The sequence below is a fragment of the Larus michahellis genome, chromosome 4, assembly GCF_964199755.1.
Source record: "Larus michahellis chromosome 4, bLarMic1.1, whole genome shotgun sequence".
Taxonomy (NCBI): Eukaryota; Metazoa; Chordata; class Aves; order Charadriiformes; family Laridae; genus Larus; species Larus michahellis.
In genome coordinates, this window is record NC_133899.1 from 87,056,021 (window position 1) to 87,077,713 (window position 21,693).

Here is a 21,693-nt window from a genome sequence, read left to right on the forward strand (position 1 = left end):
TAAGTGACTTCCACAGATCTATTCACAGACCTTCAGTTGAGAACTACTGATCTTTAGTATCTACCGAGCGTTCAGCATTGCAGATCGCTGTGCGAAAATTATAAACAGCGAGTGGAGTTTGGTTGTGCTGCAAGAAGAGATGATGCTCACATGACTGAATAGAAAACTCCTCCTTTTTCCCACGTAAACTGCAGACTCCATAGCTCACAGAGGTCTCCTTATTTACATGGCTCAGAAGCTTTTTAGACAGCATTTAGAAAAACAAAAAAAAAGCCAACCTTTTTTTAGGTTTTTTTGTAGGACCTTATTCATTGGCACAGTATATAGAGAGAACTTTCAGGCTCTATGCCAAGAGACAGAAGGAATTATTTTCTTGAATTGGAACAAAGGAGAGCAAGAAATCACTTCAATACCTGCGTTAGCTCCAAGCTGTTGTAAGCAATCATGACATACAAATCTAGATATTCTTTTTCCCAGCTATACCTTAAAATGGTAACTCTTGCTAATAAAAACTTTAGAAATGTCTGATTGTTCTGTAACTGCTGTGCAGCTGGGGTTTTTGTTTGTTTGTTTTTTAGTTACACCCTTCACTCTTATTCCCCAATCAATTAACAGCAGCGATACACAGTTCTAACCTTTTGGGGAGTGGTAGGAAAGACCAGAATTCTAGCATTCTGCAAATAGAAATGAAATTTTCTAATTTCAGGCTAGTCCAAATCTGGATTCACTGGGATTCTAATTATCAGCTAGACCTTAACACAAAACTTTGGAGTTCTAGAAAATCTGAAGCCATAGTAATCTACAACACGTGAAAGAAATACAGACTATATGTTAATTCTCAGCTACTGGCAAGAGCAGATAAAGAGACATAAATACCCAGCCTCATTGCTTGTTTTCTGGCTCCTACAGTAGGCAAAAAAATTGATCCTGTTCTGGAGGGATAATCATGCTCGTATAGAATCTGCAAAATCTAAAATGCAAGATTTTATTATTCTAATTAATATTTATTTTTTGAAGGACTTGACATTTAACTAATAGGTCATAGATTTTACTCTGGTAAAGTCCTGAATTAGTCAGAGGCTTTTCTGTGCTGTGCGACCAGAAGGATCCTGTAGCTGTGGTCTCTGGCACTCTAGCTCTGGCTTACCTCAATAACTTCACAGATGTCATTTTGCATAAGAAGAATATACATTGATGATAAATGATAAATTAAACAAATTGTATTACAGTTACCAGAAATTTTCTTAAGGTGTAACAAGTTCAAAAAATAGCGGGATCCACCATTGTGCTCCTTCACTGGAGGAATCAAATTAAAATTGGAAGAAGTTCCACCCAAACAGGGATCAGCGTAACTGTCCTAGAGTTGTTTTAACTTCTTGCATACTTAAAAAAAAAAAAAAAAAAAAAAAAGGCACACAAAGCATACACGCTTACTGTCTTGGCAGACATGTGCTGGATTCATTGTCTTTGGCATGTATACTATCTGATGCATACCCGATTCACGAATCAAGCTGCTCTTGAAATAAGCAAAGAGTTTGAAGTGAGAACAAATAATCCTTCTCATGGTCACAGAAAGTGACCATTAAGTGATGACTCACATGCAACACATTAAACAGGAAGGAATATTCAATCACTGTCGTTTATGCACTAGTATTTTTATTTTCTTAGCTCAAGCTAGTGCACAAGATTATTTCAGAAGTTACCGAGTCGCTTGTTGACAGCCTATAACAGATTACATCTGTAGCATAGCAAAATGGTTGCTTCAATCTCAATAACGGTACGCTGTTTTAATCAACATTTTTTCAAAAAGCATGAGATCATGTGACAAAAAGTAAATTATTAGTGCATTATATTGATGACAATGACTATATTAAAAATGTAACTTCAAGTTTTATAAAAGACTCATAGTGTTTTATCCCTTCCTTTTTTTGAGATTGTTCCTCACATTCACTATATTTAAAGCAGCAGCTTACGACAGCAAGCAGCATCTTCAGGTCCTCTAATCATATCAGCTAAACTTTGGGCCTCGGTTGACTGGACATTTTGCTCAGGTATCCTGACTTATACAAATCCAAACCTTTTAATTTGTTTTTCAGTCGTTAAACGTAAGTCCCATAAAATTCCAGTTTAAGCAATACAAATTTTTATGAAAACAATATTTTTTTAAAAGTCTTCAGGATACAGATAAAACTTTTAACAATAGTCTTTAGCAAATGTTAAATTTGGATGGCCGTTTTAAAGGTCTGTATTCAAAGGAGTCAGCATTTTAGACTTATTTGTGACAAGACCAAGTAATTTTAATTTTTTGGTTAAAGAAAATAAACATATCCCAACATTCAATATTATAACGTTAATGAACGGGATTTGTGTCTTACATTTTTCCTTGAACATTTTCACTCGAGAACTCAAACATGAAGGTTCTTGATGTGAGCACAGCTCCTGCCTAACTGCATTTTGTTCAAGTTGTTTACAGTGAAAAGCAAGTAAGATGAAGTGTTTCAATAGTCGCTTCAGGCTGATCTAGTTGGCATTCACGAGGTGAAGCAAGCTACGTATTGCTTTACTTTTTGCTTCCTGGTTCTTTAAGCAGACAGCAATAATCTGATTTCATTCATAATTAGAAACTGCCATGGTACTTACCCTCAAAATACTAAAATGTAGAAATCTAAAACTAAGAGAGATATGTGATGTTTACGATATTTGAATGCTTATCAATAGATGGGATAAAGAATTCCCTAGGCTGCTGTCATTCTGTGTTTCAACTTGGTTGGCAAAATGATAAATCACTTCATGTAAAATCTATTATTAAACTAATCGTCAAACTACAATATAAAAAGTGGGATTTTAAAAAAAGAAAAAAAAAAAAAGGGAGAGCTGACATCAGAGCAGAATAGGCAGGATTAGATCCTGCATGATTTCAAGTACAAATAGATCCCTCTGGGACTTTGGGGATTAATATTTTTTCTCCTCAGCCACTGTGAAGAATTAATGAGGGTACCTGCAACAATGCTTGCAAGCTGCTGAGTTCTGGTGATGGGGTATATGCTGCGTGCCTGAACGATGGCTGAAGCGATTTTCTTGGCGTGCCTCTCCTCCCCGTATGTTCTCAGGATGGACGCAAGCGCCTGTTGATCTAAAGCATTCACAACATCAGCAGCAGTGGGCATGTCAGGGTACCTACGCACAAGAAGAGCCAATTAGTTCACTGACGTCAGTTTTCATTGACAAGAGGTGAAGCTTCATAGCATTGAGACATAAAGTCAAACACACACACCGCATACAAGTGCCTTTGAGGTTTTCAAATAAGAGACAGCAACCCTATGAAAACAGATATAGCTTGCACCTTTTAAATAAATCCTTTTTTTTTTTTTTGCTACTTTAAATGGAGTTTGTTCCTTAAGATCAATTAGAACAGCTGAAACTTCCAAGTATTATCATAAACTGTGCTTAATGAGTTGACAAGAATAAATATATTTCAGTATCATGTTAAAATGGAATGTGACTTTTTATTTAGCTTTAGAATATAAACTCCTCCATTATGGGTTCACTTTAGTCACCTTGCATTGTATGTTGTTTTCTAGTCAGAACTGATCTCAAGGATCTTTTCTTTCACATCTCCTGCTATGAAAACAATTGCTCATGAAAATAATTTAACTTTACTTTTCACTGAAAGTCATAAGAATTTATATCCAAACACTGTTTTGAGAGAACAGACATGACCTAATATTACAAATGGCAGGAATTAGAATATAAACAGTATAAGCAAAACATTTATTTTTTTAAAAATCTTTGTCACTTCACATTGAAATAGTTCAAGGTATTTTAGGAACATCATATATGGGTTTACTAATGGGAAAAATCATATAACCTACTTAATAAATTTTCTTCTATAAATACATGAATGTGCAGAATATTTTTCAGGCATTTATTACTCTCCTGCAGTACCTTACAAAAGATAACAAAACTTAGAAATCAGAGGCAAGTAGTATCATAGCAACAACCGTAGTGTAAGGCTTTTGTTATGCCACAGGTATCCTTTGTTCTTATGCTCCCGGTTCCACGTATGCATTCTCATGATGCAAAAACAAGCCTGGAGTTCAGACTCTTGAAATCCGAGGGCTGAATCCCAGGAGGATGACGTGAGGTTTTTTTACACAAAACTGGAAAAAGCAATTATCATGAAATTTGCTGTGTTAAGACTTAACATTAATGTGTTACGGTAATGCCTTAGAAACTGAGGCTTCCCATTGGCTCTATGTGAGCAACGAAAGATCAAGTGACATTTCTTAAGACTAAAGGTTCATCAAAACACAAAGCAAAAATTTTCATTCTCCCAGTAATGCGTTATGCAATTGCTGCCATCATCTATACAACAGAGAGCTTTGGCTGTTCATGTAAAAAGCACAATGCTACAGAAATAGATTAGGTTGTTTGAAGATAAAAACTGCTACATAACTATCATTCCACCGTTCATTTCCATGGTCTTGAGTGTTCTAAATACCAATTCTAGTAATTTAAATAGAGGTGATTTATTTAGTAATTGTTAATTTGACAATGAAGTAAGCCTGATGTGCCTCCTACACCACATGAAAGGAAGTTTATCATATCGCTAAGGAAAGCTTAGAATAAACCTACAGGCATGTGAGACAGCATTATACTGGTGTGTTAAAAGCAATGTTGCTATCTAATTTCAATTGGCAGATATCATGGATATTATTTATTTTTTTATTTATTTAATTTATATTATGTTCCTTTTAGAGAGAAGTAACTGGGTCAGATGGCCATTGCAGAAAAGAGGGAGGTTGCTCCTTTCCTGAGGGAGCACCTGAACGTGCTCAAGTGAAGGTTCCACAAATAGTAAGTGTGGCAGAAAAGGAAAGGGACTGCAGTAAGGGATTGTGAGCCTGTAGATCAAGTACAGTCTGAGAAACCATGGAAATAACAGGCAGACGACAGGCCTCTGAAAATGAGATGCTCCTGTAACTGTATACCATACACTCCAAAAATGTAGTATTTTAATAGTACAGTTAACAAAAATGTTACTGGCTTAGTTACTCATCACTGGAACCTTCCTCTCATTTCAAAGAAGGAAAAGACGATATCCCGAGTTCTAAGTATTAAGATCAAAAAAAAGCTTTGTGGCAAAAGACACTATACTCCTGCAAACTTAGATGTGGTTTGATGATGAGAATTCTTCAACTTAAGGGGAAATGAAATGCACGGGGGTTGCTGAGCACACAGTCTTTAAGTTTCAAGGAGAAATATTTGATTACCAGGTACCTGTCACTATCCATACGCATGTCCAAAGGTCCATCCTTCTGCAGAGAAAAACCTCTTTCAGGTGTGTCAAATTGCATAGAAGAACAGCCAGCATCCAAGACAACTCCATCTAGAGTCCCGGGCTCAACTCCAGAGGAGATTAACAAAGCCTCTGACTGGCTGAACTGTCCTAGTAGAGCTCGAATCTGTTTCCTGCAAGAAAATCACAAATAAATAGCCTCAATTTTAAGTACAACAGTGCCGTGTCTTCCCCTTGTATAGCAGGAATTAGACAGTAGTGCTCAGTTGTCTCAGAAACACTAGGGTTGTTCCCAAAGTAATAGCTGAAGTACTTTTCATAGGGCAACATTGGAAACTAGTCCAGCCCACCCATCAGCAGCTACTTTGGCGTCTTTAACTCTTCACTCCCTTCCTGCTTGATCTCAAGGAAATGGAAACCTGACTAAAACTTCATTTTATCAAAGCCCGGGAACTCAAAGGGACACCTTCCACATCCAACAGGAATGCCCTGACCAGCCAGGGCAGGCACGGCGCTGAGCAGGGCCCTTAGTCAAGTGAGGCCAAAGTGCAGGAGAGAACGCCCGGTTCTCGGACCTGGAGAAGAAGCAGACAAGATGGAACACGACTGCACAGCCTTGTGCTTAACACTGACCTGCCAGCAAGAAAATCCATGGCACAAACACTTTTTTTTAAATATGTGGCTATTTGTTTCAAAAATAATTAGCCAAAATTAGGTGCACATAACAAACAGATAAAATACTGCAGTGTAGTTTCGATTCAGGCATCTAGTCACTGGGGAGAGCAGTTTTACATGCATTTTTGTACTTGGCATTCTTCTTTTAAGATTTAAAGTGTTTCTTGCTTAATATTCCTGTAGTAGGAAGGGAAAGTGGCACAGCATGGGAGAAGGGGACACATCCCTGAGCTGCCCAGCTCTTTCTTGGGTGTCTACACCTGGACTTTTGGTTCTTGTTTATATATACAGTGACCTACAATTAAACATTTTATTTTACCTATCCATCAAAATCTCAATGAATTTCAGAAAGATTTAAATGGATTAACCAATGTGCTGCTGCATTTTTAAGCAGTACCTGCAAAACACAATCTATTTCTGCCCCTAGCAAGAAGCTACTGCCTCCACAGCTGAGTTTTGATGGCGGTGGGGACAACTGCTCAGCAGCACCATGGATTAGCATTCAAATTACTACAAGGTCCACCAGGTTAACTCACATAAATTTGGTTAAGTTACATGGGCAGCAGTGAATGGAAAGAGAGAGCAACTCCTTTAACCGTTCCAGCTACAAAAGGACAGATGTCCATGCATCTTCTGACACTTCAGCATTACAGTAATTTTGGAAAAAAAAAATGAAATGAAAAAAACAAAGCTTTTTCGAAATATCGGCTTAAATCTGATCCTTCTTTCAGGTCAGTTTAACATCAAGACAACTGGCACTATGACATAATTTAGTCAACTCCAGTGGCTACAGCTTTAAAATAGCTTATGAACCTTTTATGAACCCATCCAATTGGAGTGAGAAATGCTACGGGGGGCGGGGGGAAGCTCCATTAAAAGGAAGAAGTTATGAATGCAACCATATGGAAGAACATTTAGTTACGCAATGGTATATTCATTAGAGCAGAATGAATCAACCTATTTGGCATAGCACAGAACCTGGGAAATACCTTGAATGAACAGATTTCATGAGGGATATCATGATCGCACATATGCATTTCTGAATCGATTACTGTCCAGCATATAATTAAATTCAACTACTCAGCATAATAAGAACTGACAGTTCCTGAAAAGCACAACGATCCACTTAATGTATTTAAACCAATCTAAGCTATAAAGTTATAGCTTTGAGATTTTATTTCCCCTCAACATAATGAGAGGAATTTTCTCGGAAATCTGTACCACTTTGTCCAACTGGGCAGTGTTTCTAACTTTACAACTTGTGCAAAGCAATGAACTTTACAATTCTGGATGTGGGAGATGAAAATAAATGAGATCTGGAAAAAATTATAACTTGCCATCACCGAGTTTCCCCAGCAGACAGTAATCCGTGCTATGAACTAGTGCTGTATTGTGCTACCAACCAACCTGAAAAGGTATTTTGAACTGTATTTATAACTTGCTAGAAATTCGATTACGTTTCTTTAAACAAGTCGTAAGCATGCAGTTGGCCAGGATGTGTGGGACAGTGGCCTTTGATTTCTGGTCTGCCAACCCTCTGTGTGTATGGTTGGACTCGATCTCAAAAGTCCTTTCCAACCATGAAGATTCTACGATTAGAAAAAGGTATATATATACACCTTTACTTTGCAGTAAGTTGAAATTTACTCTTTGGTAGAGAGACGCTTCAGCTGGAAGATGTTTTGGAGTTTGCAAATAAAAAAAGATTGAAAAATAATTAGGTTGACATTTTGATGTCATCCTTTCAGCTGTGTGAAATTGTAGCCTCTGTATGTAACCTGTTTGTTACACACTGCATTTTGTGTATCAGTAGTGGATAGAGGTGTCTTGGTGAATATAAATCTTCGCTAAAAATAGATGCATTTCAGGAGATTACAATGACTATATTAAAATGTTTGGGCCAGTTCTCTGAATTCCTGTTTCTCTGTGGACTAGAAGAAACAATTTTAAGCATCTTGGGTACCTCATACATTTCAATTAATCAAACCAAGTACAGATGTAGGAAAGATTTATTACCTTATGGAAGGAAATACAAATATCAACTCTTTTTTCAACAGGATAGTAACAATGATGACAGCAATGATAAGGACTAATCTATTAGATTACGTAAATGACACATTTAAAGAAAAATACTTTATCAAGCATTCAGAAGTATTTATTAGAACATAATAAAACTCTTTCCTTGTCTACTATTCTTCACGCCTATGTTCAAATAATTATTTCACACTGCTTATTACACACGATTCTCACTAAAAATGCTTAATTTAGCCTCAATTCCTTCTGCCGTCAGACTTTTGTTTACATCATCTGTAATCCTGTTTCCAGAATAACCTCAAATAAATAATAAAAGCTGTGTACCCTACTCTAAAAATGTTTATTTCCCACAGTCACATGCCTTCTGCTTTCCCCGGGTATGTAGAAATTCTTTTCGCTTTCTTTTTCAGTGTTCCAATGTTTTCTTTGGGCATTAGAAGTTTTACGTTCCATGACCATACTTAGCTAGCGTGAAAATCTGTCTATTGCCCTTTCCTGTCTTAATGTATCGCAAAAACAGCGCTTAGTGGAAAAAGCAGGAAAGCTAAAGCAGGGAACATCCCTAAATACCAAATAATACAGCCAAGCTTATCGTTCAAAAATGCCTGAGAGGAGAGAGCCTATCAAAACGCTACGGATCACGACCGAATGAGGGATATAGGTGAGTCTTGGGGATACCATCAAAAGCTGTTGAGACTACAAAGGGTCACACAGACAGCGCTGTAATCATTTTAGGTGATCTTTGGAGGTTGCAATCTAACGAGATCCAATTGCCTTGTGTAAGAGAAAATATTTAAACTTAGTACCTGAACAGCACTTTACATATTCAGAGTATTTTAGAAACATAAAACAACTACAAAGATCTTTTAGCCCATCTCTTAAAAATGGAGAAGTCAGATTCGTGGGGTTTAACGCTGAATGACTTGAAGATACCTACGTAAAAAACTACAACAATTTCAGAGACTATGGTCTGAGGATGTAAAAAAGCAGACAACACCTGTGATATGTTCAGCTCTCATGTGGTGCGTTGTGTGTGTGGTAATAGCATAGTGATTTTTGATAAATTCCAGCTGCTGCAGTCAAACAACCACTAACTTCTCAAAATATTCAACGTGCTTACTCCCTCTATATTCATTTTTACATTCTCCAAGAAAAAAGTATTCAAGGTTTTAAAAGAACATTGGGAACATGGACAACCTAGGCAATTTTAAAAATAATAAAAAGTTATTTCAGCTGCTACATATGTTGTTGGGGCCATAATAGATTTTATTGCGCAACAACCTGAAGAGCTCGCAGAATTCTTACATTGTTTGCTAGAGTTGGAAAATAACACAGAACCTTGGGTTCAGGATCCTTTGCTCAGGTCATAACACAGTATTTTATTGTATTATGCTATGACAAATAGCATAGTAATTCTGATAGACGGCATTGGACCCGCACTTCTCAATTATACGACAGAGCAGAATGAGAAAGTTCGAAGCCTCCCAATGTATTTCAGGCTCTTCTGCTTTCAGTTAACCTCTGGTATTCTGTAACACTTTATAAAGATATTGCTTTTTTATTTTACTCAGCTGAGCGGGATGTGCACAGGAAAAAAGTAAAGTATGAATACAGCTTCTACAAAATAAACAGAGAAAATCTTTTCCCTTATCCAGTTCTCTCTGTTGTCACAGAGGTTGCTGTGACATCAATCATTCAAGTAATTTCACAGAAAAGTACGATTATGCTTTCATGGTGCTTCAGCATTTTTTATGTGTACACAACAATACTCGCTCTTGATCTTTCACCGCTGCTCCCCTTACAAATTCTATGTATGAATACATAGAAAGTCAGGAAGCGATGATCCTTTGTCAACAGTGAAAACTACCTTCTACTTAACGAGAATAAATGGTTTCTTTGAGAGAACTGGAAAAAGAAAGTTTTTCAGCTCACTCTTGCCAATGCACATCAAACGAGGAGACCAACTGGAGCTTTGTTAGATTCAGTAACTCCACTGAGACTGCCAACAGGGGTGCCAATTAGCACCAGCTGTAACGAGGATACTGGTACAGACCTGGTTTGATGTCACTGACACACTTCACCCAGGTCACTCAGCAGCTGGCAGACAGCTGCGACTTTCGCTCATGGCTGCACTGGACCAGTCACACCTAGAAGCAAACCACAAAGTACTCCAGTCATAAATTCCTGGAACCCTCGGCATCCTACCTATGAGCATTACTGCTGCAACAGCCCTCTCAAAAAACGTACCTGAATGTTCTGCAAAAAATTTTAAATGATCTTTGACAAATGGGAAATTGGCATGGGTTTCATGTGTGCAAAGAAAAAAATAAAAAATAAAATTATAACATCTATCAACTTACAAACATTACATTCCTAGCTTTATAAAAAATTAATTATAGCTCTGGAAAAAGCCCATATATCTATCAGAGAACTGACAGCCCAGTCTAGGATGAGTTTTGTGCTACAAAATTACCAAAACCAAATCTCAGCCACTGATTTACAAAGACCTAAAAACAGGAAGAAGTGTAGGTGAAAAGCAATTTCCATAGAACAAAGTAAGTTCATATTTTCAAATTTGAGGGCTATAATAATAATTTTGTTCTGTATGTTAAGATCACAGAAATGTCATTTTAAGTATTTATGATTTGGTAAACATTTACGTGCTATGTACTCCCACTTCAGAGTAGGGAACACTTAAAAGGTACGCACATATTCTAAGAAGTTAAACGCTACTTTCCATATAACTTGAAGATATGACACCAAAAAAACCCCCAACAACCCCCCGCTTTTTGTATTAACCTGTTAGAACATCTTATGCTGTCAGAAGCACTACCCCAAAGATGAAAACGTGTGCCTGCCTTTGTCTCCTCTTGTCAATTGTCTGTCTTCTCTCTCTCTTACACAAACCTTTATGAAAGTAGTTATTTCCTGCTTTAATTGTTCTCCTGCCGTTTCCAGCAAAACTTCCTCTCCTTCTCAGTCCGCTACAGATTCTGTAAAGTGATGCTGTCCTTTGCTCCTTGTGTCTCACTGATTCCAAGCACCAAAACCTGTTTCTAACAGCCTCTCAAGCATGCCTGTAAGAAATTTCAGGATGCCTCAAAACATTATTTTAATGTTAATTTTTACTTTTATATAAAGTATGCATTCCACTATTCTGTCCAACAACACACACACAGTTTCAGTAAAAACTACTGTTTTAAATTGAAGGAACATTAAACGCTGTTTCGATTAAAGGAGAAAAATATAATCATTTAATCAAACCCACAAATATTACAAATCATTTCCACAGAGTACATCACAAATAGAAATCTTACCATACTAGACATCTTTCATAGCAGGTATGTTCAATCCCGTCAAAAACAAATATGAAAATTTAAGTTCCTAATGAACAATGTCCCTCTCTGGCTAAATAACAGATTGAGGAGGTCATCTCTTTCTGGGCAGATGGAAGACTAATAGTATAAGACTAGTGATTATTGAGGCAATTTTCAAAATTATATGCCTCACCAAAATTTGAGAAAATGTATTTCTAAGTTTCCTAAGTAACACAAAGTCTTGCTGAGTAATAAGAGCAAATTATATTATTTTATGCAATTTGCAGCTAGCCAGAGTTAAAAATCTTTGTTATAAAATATGTAACATTGTTATGCATGCCACCTTTATTCCAGAATATGTGTAAAATATGTAATACGCTGTCATCATTCAGATGTGCCAAGAAAACCAAGCCATTAGAATGATTTGCTTTTCATTCATGAGACCTGACAGCTCAAGGGATAACACACTATCCATCAGAAGAATCACAAATATTTCTCTGACTTTACGTTGCCCTGTCTGGGGATTTTGGTTGCAGGTGTATGTTAGGTTAGCGTTCACAGCGACAGGACAGTCTAGTTTCACAAGGTTCAGGGGACATAATGCAAGAACAGTTGAATACCCGTATCATCATCTGAGGTCTCCCAAGCATTCTTTGCGACCCTCAGCTTTATTAACACTGATTTTAACTTTTTAACTCCTCTCGTCCTCATACAACCTCCAGGGAACGCAGCGCAGCGCAAATGAAGACAACAGAGCAGGGAACAATTTGCTGGACAAACCGGCATATCAGGTAGCAAACCCACCAGATGCACTTTCAAAAATGCTCGTTTTCCATGATCATGGAAATCAAGGAGTTGAGAGGGGCAATCAAAAAAAAAAAAAAAATGGAGATCACAGGAGAGTTACGGTCTCTACTGATGCAGGCGTGCACCACTGCAGCATTTCAGGATGGTTTTGGCTTTACAAGCACAGCCATTGCGGTTTTACCTCCGTTCAGCCACGAGTGGAAGCAGACAGGCTACAGAATAGTTCCGAAGCAAGAAGAGACTTAGGCAGCATTTTCCACACCACGCCATCAGCTCCAGTATATATAGATTACATACATCAATGAATCTGCCTATTATTTAAGCTCTCCTAATAATTACTATTATTTTTACAACTACTGCAAGAAGTTTTGATGGTCTTGTAGCACTTCTGCTGAGAGTTTGCACGATCACTTTTTAAGGGCGAATGTTCATCTCATTATTCAAGTTCTATTTCTAAGATTATTTTTCACTGCAAGAAAAGGTAGTAAAGCAACTTTCCTTAGAGCTGATAAATATTATGTGTTATTTTCTTATTCTTTCTATACTGGCATCTTAAAAGATATCTTTATAAAAATCTCCTCTCCATTCCCCAACAACCCACATATAAATTCATACTTTCATTAATGACACAATGGTGCTTCACTGAACTCAAAAGAGATGTTGCTACTGGCTTTAGCAGGAAGAAAAGTTCTGTTTAATTCAGCTGCCAAAACCCTGTAGAATAGAGAAAGAAATTCTGGATATACATCAGCAAGTTGAAAAGTACAAATTGACATCAGAAACTTAACAGCTGTGTATGAACATCTTTCAGCCCATGAACATAAGAATACTAAAATCTGCAGGTACGTTTTTTTCAACATGCATGGAATGAGCAGATCAAAGTGTCTTTTTCCCCACTGTTAACACCCAATCCCAGAGGAATCTGAAATTCTATTCAGGGTTTCAGACTGGGGGCAAGGCACACAAGAAGATTTATCATTCAATCAAATTTACTGATCAATTACTGATCAGGTGTGATCAGCTTTGTGTAATGACCAAAATACCCTACATGAAACCATACGAGAACTTGTCTCTCCTGTATGTTAAATGAACAAAAAAAAAGTGTACGTTGTCTGCTAACTGCTTTCCCTCCCTGGAATATTTTGGTTTGTGCTGTCTGAATATGTTTCTACCTTACCTAAATCAATAATTAACTATTTTCTGCATAATATGGATGGATGTTAATGAAGAAGGAATTTTTACAGAATCACAGAATGGCAGGGGTTGGAAGGGCCCTCTGGAGATCATCTAGTCCAACCCCCTGCCAGAGCAGGGTCACCCAGAGCAGGTGGCACAGGAACGCGTCCAGGCGGGGTTGGAATGTCTCCAGAGACGGAGACTCCACCACCTCCCTGGGCAGCCTGTGCCAGGGCTCTGCCACCCTCAGGGTAAAGAAGTTCCTCCTCACATTGAGGTGAACTTCCTATGCTCAAGTTTGTGCCCGTTACCTCTTCTCCTGTCCCCAGGCACCACTGAAAAGAGCCTGGCCCCATCCTCCTGACACCCACCCTCTAAGTATTTATAAGCATTGATAAGATTCCCCCTCAGCCGTCTTTTTTCCAGACTGAAGAGACCCAAATCCCTCAGCCTTTCTTCTTCAGAGAGGTGTTCCAGTCCCCTAATCATCTTGGTAGCCCTTTGCTGCACCCTCCCCAGCAGTTCCCTGTCCCTCTTGAACCGGAGAGCCCAGAACTGGACACTCACCAGGGCAGAGCAGAGGGGGAGGATAACACAACAGAATCTCAGATCAAGTAAATTATTTCTCTAGCCAAGAAAGTTAAATTGTTGCAGTGTCCAGTGCCTTCTCCTCTAAACTCATAATTTCAGAAACACATAGTAATCTGTTCATAACAAAGGATTATGAAGAACGTGCAAAATAATCTTGTAGGCAAGTCTATTCCAAGATTAGAATATAGCTATCCAACATCCAAGGGTATTCATTCATTAGCTGAATAAAAGGTTTATTTTATTGACATATTTATCCACATATAAAACACGAACTTGAAGTTAACAGAATGTACACTGATGATTTAAAAAGCAACATGCAATAAACTGTCAAAAGGCTACTCCTACCTACAGCCCACACATTCAATTGTTTTAAAATTACTCCTATCACAATTTGATTTCCATTTTGTAGGACTGTTATAAAAACACAGACATACAGCACGTAAAAAGCATCTCTTTTTCCTTCCTGCAGAACCAAATAATAAATGAAACTATTGTTAAATTTTCTTTAGCTAACAAAGCAAATTTGCACAATACTCTTCTACATCATAAATTCTGGCACTCTAAAGTGCTCTATTCATGGACAGAGCTTGCGCAAGATTGTGCATAATTGTTGCTTTGACAGACCTAGTGCTACTGATACTTGGAATATATTTGCATAGCCTTTGCCTTGTTAACAAAATATGAGTCTAGACCTTGAGACTCAGTGGCAATACTATGACATAGTACATGGAAAAACAATCTGAGACACAGATGCTTTCTTCTTTTCTTAATTATTCAGCAGCTGGCAGTATGGGAGTGGCCTGATAAAACCCTACAGGATTTTTGTTTACTTGGACAAACTATTTCTTTGTTTGACATGGTAGTTAAACCTTAGAACATTAAGGATGAATACATCTGGCATCAAGAATTTATTACAAATGAAATAAGTAACTTTTTCTTCCCTCCTGTCATTCTTATCTAATCTGTCTCATACAAGGGCATGCCTACATTCCTAATTGACTCCACCTGAAGCTTTAAACTGTCTACCCATCACTTGGACATTGTCACTTCTCCCAACTATATGCTCCTAATTGTGGGAAGGAGAAATATGAGAAGCAGAACACAAGAGAAATGCAAAGAAAGGCGGAAGTGAAGCAGGGGCATCACTCAGCTGGAAATTACAGAAGCCACAAAGCTTTGCTCTTCTGCATCTTTGCCTGTACTAGGTCTTCTCCTTTTTGAGACAAGGTACCGAGAAGTGCATAAAATTAAAAATACAATCATATCATGGTTTAAATGACAGGCCAACATTCACTATTCCGTTGTCTATTCCTTTCCTAGTAGTTTTTAGCATGCTCTTCTAACCACCAGTGAACACCAAGCTTTAAATTTTCATAGAACTGTGTCTTATAAGCCCAGTATTTCATTACTGACTGGTCAGCTCGTAGCCCACCACGACATAAGTAAACTTAACATGTTTTTTGCCACACATCACCTTTATACTTCACTATATGTCTTTTCACCTGCCTGCCTTGTAAGGTTTTGCAGCCTTCATTTTTGCCATTTTAGATAACTTACCCTAATAATAATCATCAGCAATTATGCCACCAATTTACTGACTTATTTAGATCATTCATGAATAAATGGTTGCGTACCCTACCCACGTAACCGTGTGGTACTTCACTGGTGAGCTCATTGCTTTGAAAGGAGATGAGCGTTACCCTTATAGCTAGGCAGAAAAACCTACCCCAGAAGACTTTGCTTCTACTACCCATCCCTTACAGAAAATAGTTACTTTACCTTGTTAAATCATACTTGTTACTTCTGAATTTATGAACTCTCTGAAAATATAAACTTTTCTGCCCCAAATAAGAAGGCACTTCAAATCAAAATTAAATCTATATTTATTTCTCATAACATTGCAATTAATTCTTGGAAAGAAAATAATGTAGTTAATCCTACTAAAGATTATAAGTTTTATATGCATATTCAAAAGGGAGTATTTTACTAGTTTCTCAAATCAAATCCTTAAGAAAGTCAGGATTTTCAAATACTGTATCTGAAAAGTTAGATACATCTCTTAAGATAACAGACTTTTAGTCACACTGGTAAGCATTAAATTCTGAAAAAACTACTAAAGTTATACAAAGGAATGCAATAGTAGCAACTGTAAGAATGCTTCTGATTTAAATTGCTATCTTAAAATAAAATTTGCCAGCAGTTCCCTTTCCAAGCTAGTTTGACCTTGTTTCTAATTTAAAAATTTAAATTTCAGAACACAATCATAAAAACAAAACTAGTTTTTTTAGGAATCATTAACATCTTGTTGCTCTGTAGACACCACCTGGTTAGCGTCCACGTAGAATCTTACTGGCAGTTCTATATTAAATTCTAATTCTGTTGTCTTATTTATGAAATAGTTTGTAATAAAATCTGGCAAATTTAGCTGCATTTCAGCAGGGATGATCTTTTCTGACAATCAGTGTTTTGGGTATTGACATTCTTACTTCATACAAGTAACGAGATGCTGCATTCAAATGGACTTCCTACATACAATGAATGTCCAGAAATTGTGCAAATTATCTTTTCACTAAATATAGGAAATAGGAATAATTAATGGTTTTGGTGAAATATCCTAATTTCAACGACCTATAATTTTTTGTACAGAGACTACATGCACGGTCTAATTAGTTGCCACTGCAGAAGACAACAAAGTCTAAAGGTGTAAGTATTTGGAGAAATAAGAGAATATTCAATTGAATAATGTTTGGTCCTAAATGCGCACAGACAATTTTAAATTACCGTTCTGTTTCTCTACTGGGAGAACATATCCAATTGAGATTCATTTAAAAAAAAAAAAAAGCCCCACAAAAAAAAAAAAATTACATCCAGAGGTAAAAAACCAAACCCCAGTGAGTCACCTCCACCAAGTGTAAAAGGTTACATTATCAATACAACTTGATTTTTTCAAGCAGTCAAAATGAACAGCTTAAGTTAAAAAGATACCATATAGGAGAAATAAAGTGGGAATACACAAATGTAACTGCAGGCTATCAGAACAGAAGCTGTTGCGTAAGTCCATTTAAATAATCATGAAACGTGATCCTTAAAAACCCATAAGCACAGAAGTATCTGTAGTTAAGTTTCTATTAACCTAGGAGAGGCAATGTCAATCTAGTTAAATTTGTTGCAAGTACCCCAGTAAAGGATGGCAAAGTTCATAAAGAAACAAAGAAAAACGTGATGAGTTCAACAGCATCAGATGTGAAATCACGTACTGAGGTGCCAGAAAGAAAACCTGGCATGAGCTGGAAGCTCTTCACCTGGGCATAACCTTGAGGAAAAGGAACGTGAAGTTTTATTTGACCATCAAATGAACAGCAAACAGTAGTGCAAACACAGGCATAAAAAGGGAAACAAAATCCTCGGACATACAAGTCAGAAGTCTTTTCATTAAGAACAGAAAAGCATTAATGGTAAGACTTCATCCGGAGTATTCTACGCCATTATGGGAGCCTTACCTAAAAGGGAACAACTCAAAGTGGAACTGGCACAGAGAAGCTCTAATTAGATGACTAGAAGAAATTAGAGCTATTATTATGAGATGAAAGTATTAAAAAAAACCCCAGACTTGTTTTGCATACAAAAAAGAAGGCTAAGAATAGATGTTAATATTCTCCACGACGTATTTTAAATGCCAGGGAAAGAATAGAACTAATAGATATTAATCAACTATTAGTTAATTTTATTCAACTAAAATTAAATTAGGTAACTACTTTAAGCGGAAATTTAAAGAAAGTTTCATAGAATGAAAAATTGGACTCTGGAATAGCTGGAGCACTGCATATAGAACTCCTAATTACTTTTAAAATAGAGCATAGCGAAGGAGATTAAATTATGCAGTGGCTTGTAATACCAGGCAATTGGGCTCAATGAGCTAGGAGTCTCTTAGAGCATGTTTATATTTGAACAGGTATTGTAATTCTCCATTGTATTGCCTGGAAACTGCTGTTTTCTGGTAGCAACTCGAAAAAAGACACCGCTCTCAGATAAAACGATTTTTTAGCTTTTTTAAATTCAGAAGAAGAGAAAGCAACTCCCACACCCTTTTGCTGCTACATAAGGATGATTAGGATCCCAAGGTCAGCAACTTTTGATCATTACTGAAAGAGAAGTTCAGCATCTATTTTTCCATAGAGAATGATAAAATAGTCTAAAGGCATTAACTTAATGTGATATAAAAGGAGAGCTCTGCAATACTCTAAAAACCAAAAACCAAGTACTCTAAAAACCACCCCAAAACCAAACCCAACTTACTCCAGAGGTATTTTAACTGTATTTCTTTCCGAACAGAATAAAGGACAACTGGCTTATCTGAAAAGAACATTTAAAGATTCTGCTCCATGGCTTGGTACTTTGTAGACTGTCTTTCTCTATGTTTATGAGCAATTTTCCATCTGTTTCGCATAGTAGCTGAATCCCCAATTGGACTAATACTTTCTTTTGTATTACTAGCTTTATTAGAGGCTAAGATCTTATAAGTAAAACAATTACAGGTAATTTCCATGTGAAGCTGAATGCCCTTTGAGATGCTAGAAAATACACAGCAACATGATCTTGACAGCCTTCGGAAGACAAGTACAGTCTACTTAGGCATTTATTTAAACTGAAGTTTTCCAAAACTGGAATTATGCAAGAATCCATTTGATCCACAAATGTCCAGACTGTTATGGAGAACTTTCTTCTGGGGTTTCATCTTTTTACCTGAGAATCACAGAATCCGAGAATCATTTGTGAAAAGAGAACTCCGGAGGTCTTCTAGTCCAACGCCCTGCTCAATGCAGATCTAATTAGATGGGGTTGCTCAAGGCTGGTCCAGTCGAGCCTCGAACACCACCAAAGACAGAGATTCCATAAGGTCTCCAGGCAACCTGCTCCAGTACTACCACCCTTATGGCAATTTTTTTTTTTCCCCCCTAATATCTATTTGGAATTTCCTGCCTTTTAACTTGTGTCCCAGAAACTCCAAAGGACTCCAGCTATATGGCAGTCCTTCCGGCAGTTGAAAAGCTTTAGTGCAAATTGTTCATAAAGTGGGCAAAGGGTTTTAAATTATTTAAATCTTCAAGAACACTATAGATCACTGATCCTGTTTTTCAATTATTTTTTTTTCAGAATTATAAAGATAAACTTGAAATTAAGATAAAGTAACTATGTAATGTATTTAGTCCAATTTTTAAAAAAAGAGTAGTTTGACACACCTCTGGCACATTAATCCTTGGTTCTGTTTTGTCACATAGAAAGCTAAACAATTAGTCCTGAATCATATACCTATTTACTTCAAGCAGGTTAATTTTCCATATCAGGGTACTAATATAAGACTCAGCTTTTGATGTTGGATACTTGGCAGGAATGAAATAATTGCTCATCATTACCTGATGACATGAAAAATTTAAGAATCAAACTGTAAATACAAGCTGGTTACGGCTCAGTATTTTTGCACAGCCTCAAAATAACTGATTTTTCAGTTATGATATGGTTTCTCTTTGGAAGTGTCAGTAAATTGAGTTTCATTGCTCTCCATTTGCTACAATATTCTTTTAGCAGAAACAATTCATTACTGAGTAGAATAATCCTCACTGGAAGAAAGTTTGATTTTTGTTACTATACAAATATATTTGTGTTCCTGTTCACAAGCTGGACTACTGACATCAATATAAGTACAAATACCAGCACTTCAAGTGGAAAAAATTACCCTTTTATTTTGAATAAATTTCTCTTTGACATGGCAAGACGGTGGGTAATCCGTTAAATTCTTCAAAAGACACTAGATGGCTCCACTGGTGTTCCTACAAGTGCTCTGATAATGTTTCAAATCTCCCATGGGAAATACTAAAGAAATACCCTACTATTTCATTTCAGCAGTATAATGTATTATCTAGAGTATACTCTTCCCTACGGTGGCATACCATAACACTAAGTATAACTCCATTTGAAAAACTTCTATAAAAGAAACTTAAAAGACACAAGATTTCCAATAACAAAATATCAAATAAAATCAAACTTAATTCAATAGAACCATCCAGCAGAACTTGTTAACGTCAGGACAAGCACACCTCCGGCTTTACTCTGCAAAACACTGCCCTGAACTTGGTGCAGTAAATTCCATCCCCACCACCAACCTCCTGCAATACCAATGACTTTTGTGTTATATTCACAGCATGGTTATTAGATTTGTTACAAAGTGTATAGCTCAATTTGATTTATAAAAGTAATCCTCAACTGATCCCAGAACTATTGTTCTGTCTTACGAAAGAATCCAGGAACTACTGCCCACAGAACTTCCTCTGTGAGGCTGATTGCTCAACATTCATGCATTTGGACTGACTTCTCCATGTAAAATAGCTCTGACGTCATGCTGCTTTCATCCGTAAAACCAGTGAGTTATCCAAGACACGGATTAATGAATAAAACACTATGGAAGATGTTACCTGCTGAAAAGATGATCAGAGAGTTCCAGTTCTATTAGACTGCGAAATAAAACGTATGTTCATCACATTACAGTTATTTTGCATCTTCCTTCTTACAAAGAAGGAGCTGAGCAAATCAATTAAGGCAAAGGCTGAAATCATGTCAAAAATATTTTGAGATCTTCTCAAAACATGTTCCTCACCATTTATCTTTATTACTGGTTTATCTGATACCACTTCTTTGTGGATCACACCGACAAATACATATAGGCTCACGTTTCCAGGCAGTACCTGGCTCACTTTACAAAATGCCTTGAAAACAGAAGACTGGGAAAATAGAATAATTTTCAGTTGGAAGGGACCTACAATGACCATCCAGTCCAACTGCTTGACCACTTCAGGGCTGACCAAAAGTTACAGCATGTTGTTAAGGGCATTGTCCAAATGCCTCTTAAACACTGACAGGCCTGGGGCATCGACCACCTCTCTTTGGAGGCTAGTGAAGAACCAATACATAAGGACATATAAAACAAAATATATCTACAGTGAAATTTTGCAAGAAAGTCACATGAAGCCCATATTTTGGTTAAGAGAAATAATTTCTCTCCCCCTGCCCCCCCCAAAAATAAAATTATGGATTGTGAGGATTGTGGGTAGCGAGTATAGAGCGCCGTTAGCGCTGGACCTTGACTCTTCCACAAAACATTACACCAAACTAGGAAGTTATGGTGGAAATTTCTGTAATTTAAAAAGCATCAAACCAGTAATCATAAACAGTCTGTAGCCAAACTGGGTGGTAACCCAAGAGGATTTTTTCAGGCACCAATCCTGGGCCTGGTACAAGTAATTATTTTCTATCCTGATGGAACAATCATACTTTTTTTAAAGTTCGAGATGGCTAGAGCTGAAAATCCACAGATAGCAAAATGAGTACAATTCTTAAAAAAAAACAACCCCAAACATAACCAAAACCACCACACCGAAACTGGAGAACTACATCATTCAACAAAATACCCTCCACTAGAAGCTGCTGGTATTAGGAAAAGGTGAATATTTTCACAGTATAATTAGCAAAAGTCTGATAAACAAAGTTAAGAGTCAATTAGTCCATCTGACACAGAACTAATTAAGTCTTACCTGAAGTACTGGGCCAAGATTAACAGACTGTGTTTTGGAAGAAAAAAAAAAAAAAAAAAGGAAAAAAAGTAGTCGACAAACTGAAAGAGATCCAGGGACCAACAAAAAAAGGTGGTTAGAAAACATGACTCATATGGAAACACTGAAAGTTGTGCTTTGTTTTGTTTTTCTTTCTGGATAAAAAAAGGCTGGAAGGGATCAGGATGCT

The 21,693-nt window shown here is 37.0% G+C and overlaps 1 protein-coding gene across 5 annotated transcripts in view; it reads right to left on the minus strand.

The window, feature by feature from the left end:
* Nucleotides 1–21,693, minus strand: part of METTL15 (methyltransferase 15, mitochondrial 12S rRNA N4-cytidine) — a 107,162-nt gene that overhangs the window by 11,838 nt on the left and 73,631 nt on the right. For 4 of the 5 annotated variants that reach the window (XM_074586252.1, XM_074586253.1, XM_074586254.1 and 1 more), the window contains exons 4-5: nt 5,281–5,472; nt 2,999–3,177 (exon numbers count right to left, since the gene is read on the minus strand). In XM_074586252.1, the coding sequence (XP_074442353.1) occupies nt 2,999–3,177; nt 5,281–5,472 (371 nt within the window). Of the gene's footprint in view, nt 1–2,998; nt 3,178–5,276; nt 5,473–21,693 lie in introns of all 5 variants that reach the window. The other variant, XM_074586251.1, reaches the window with a different exon arrangement.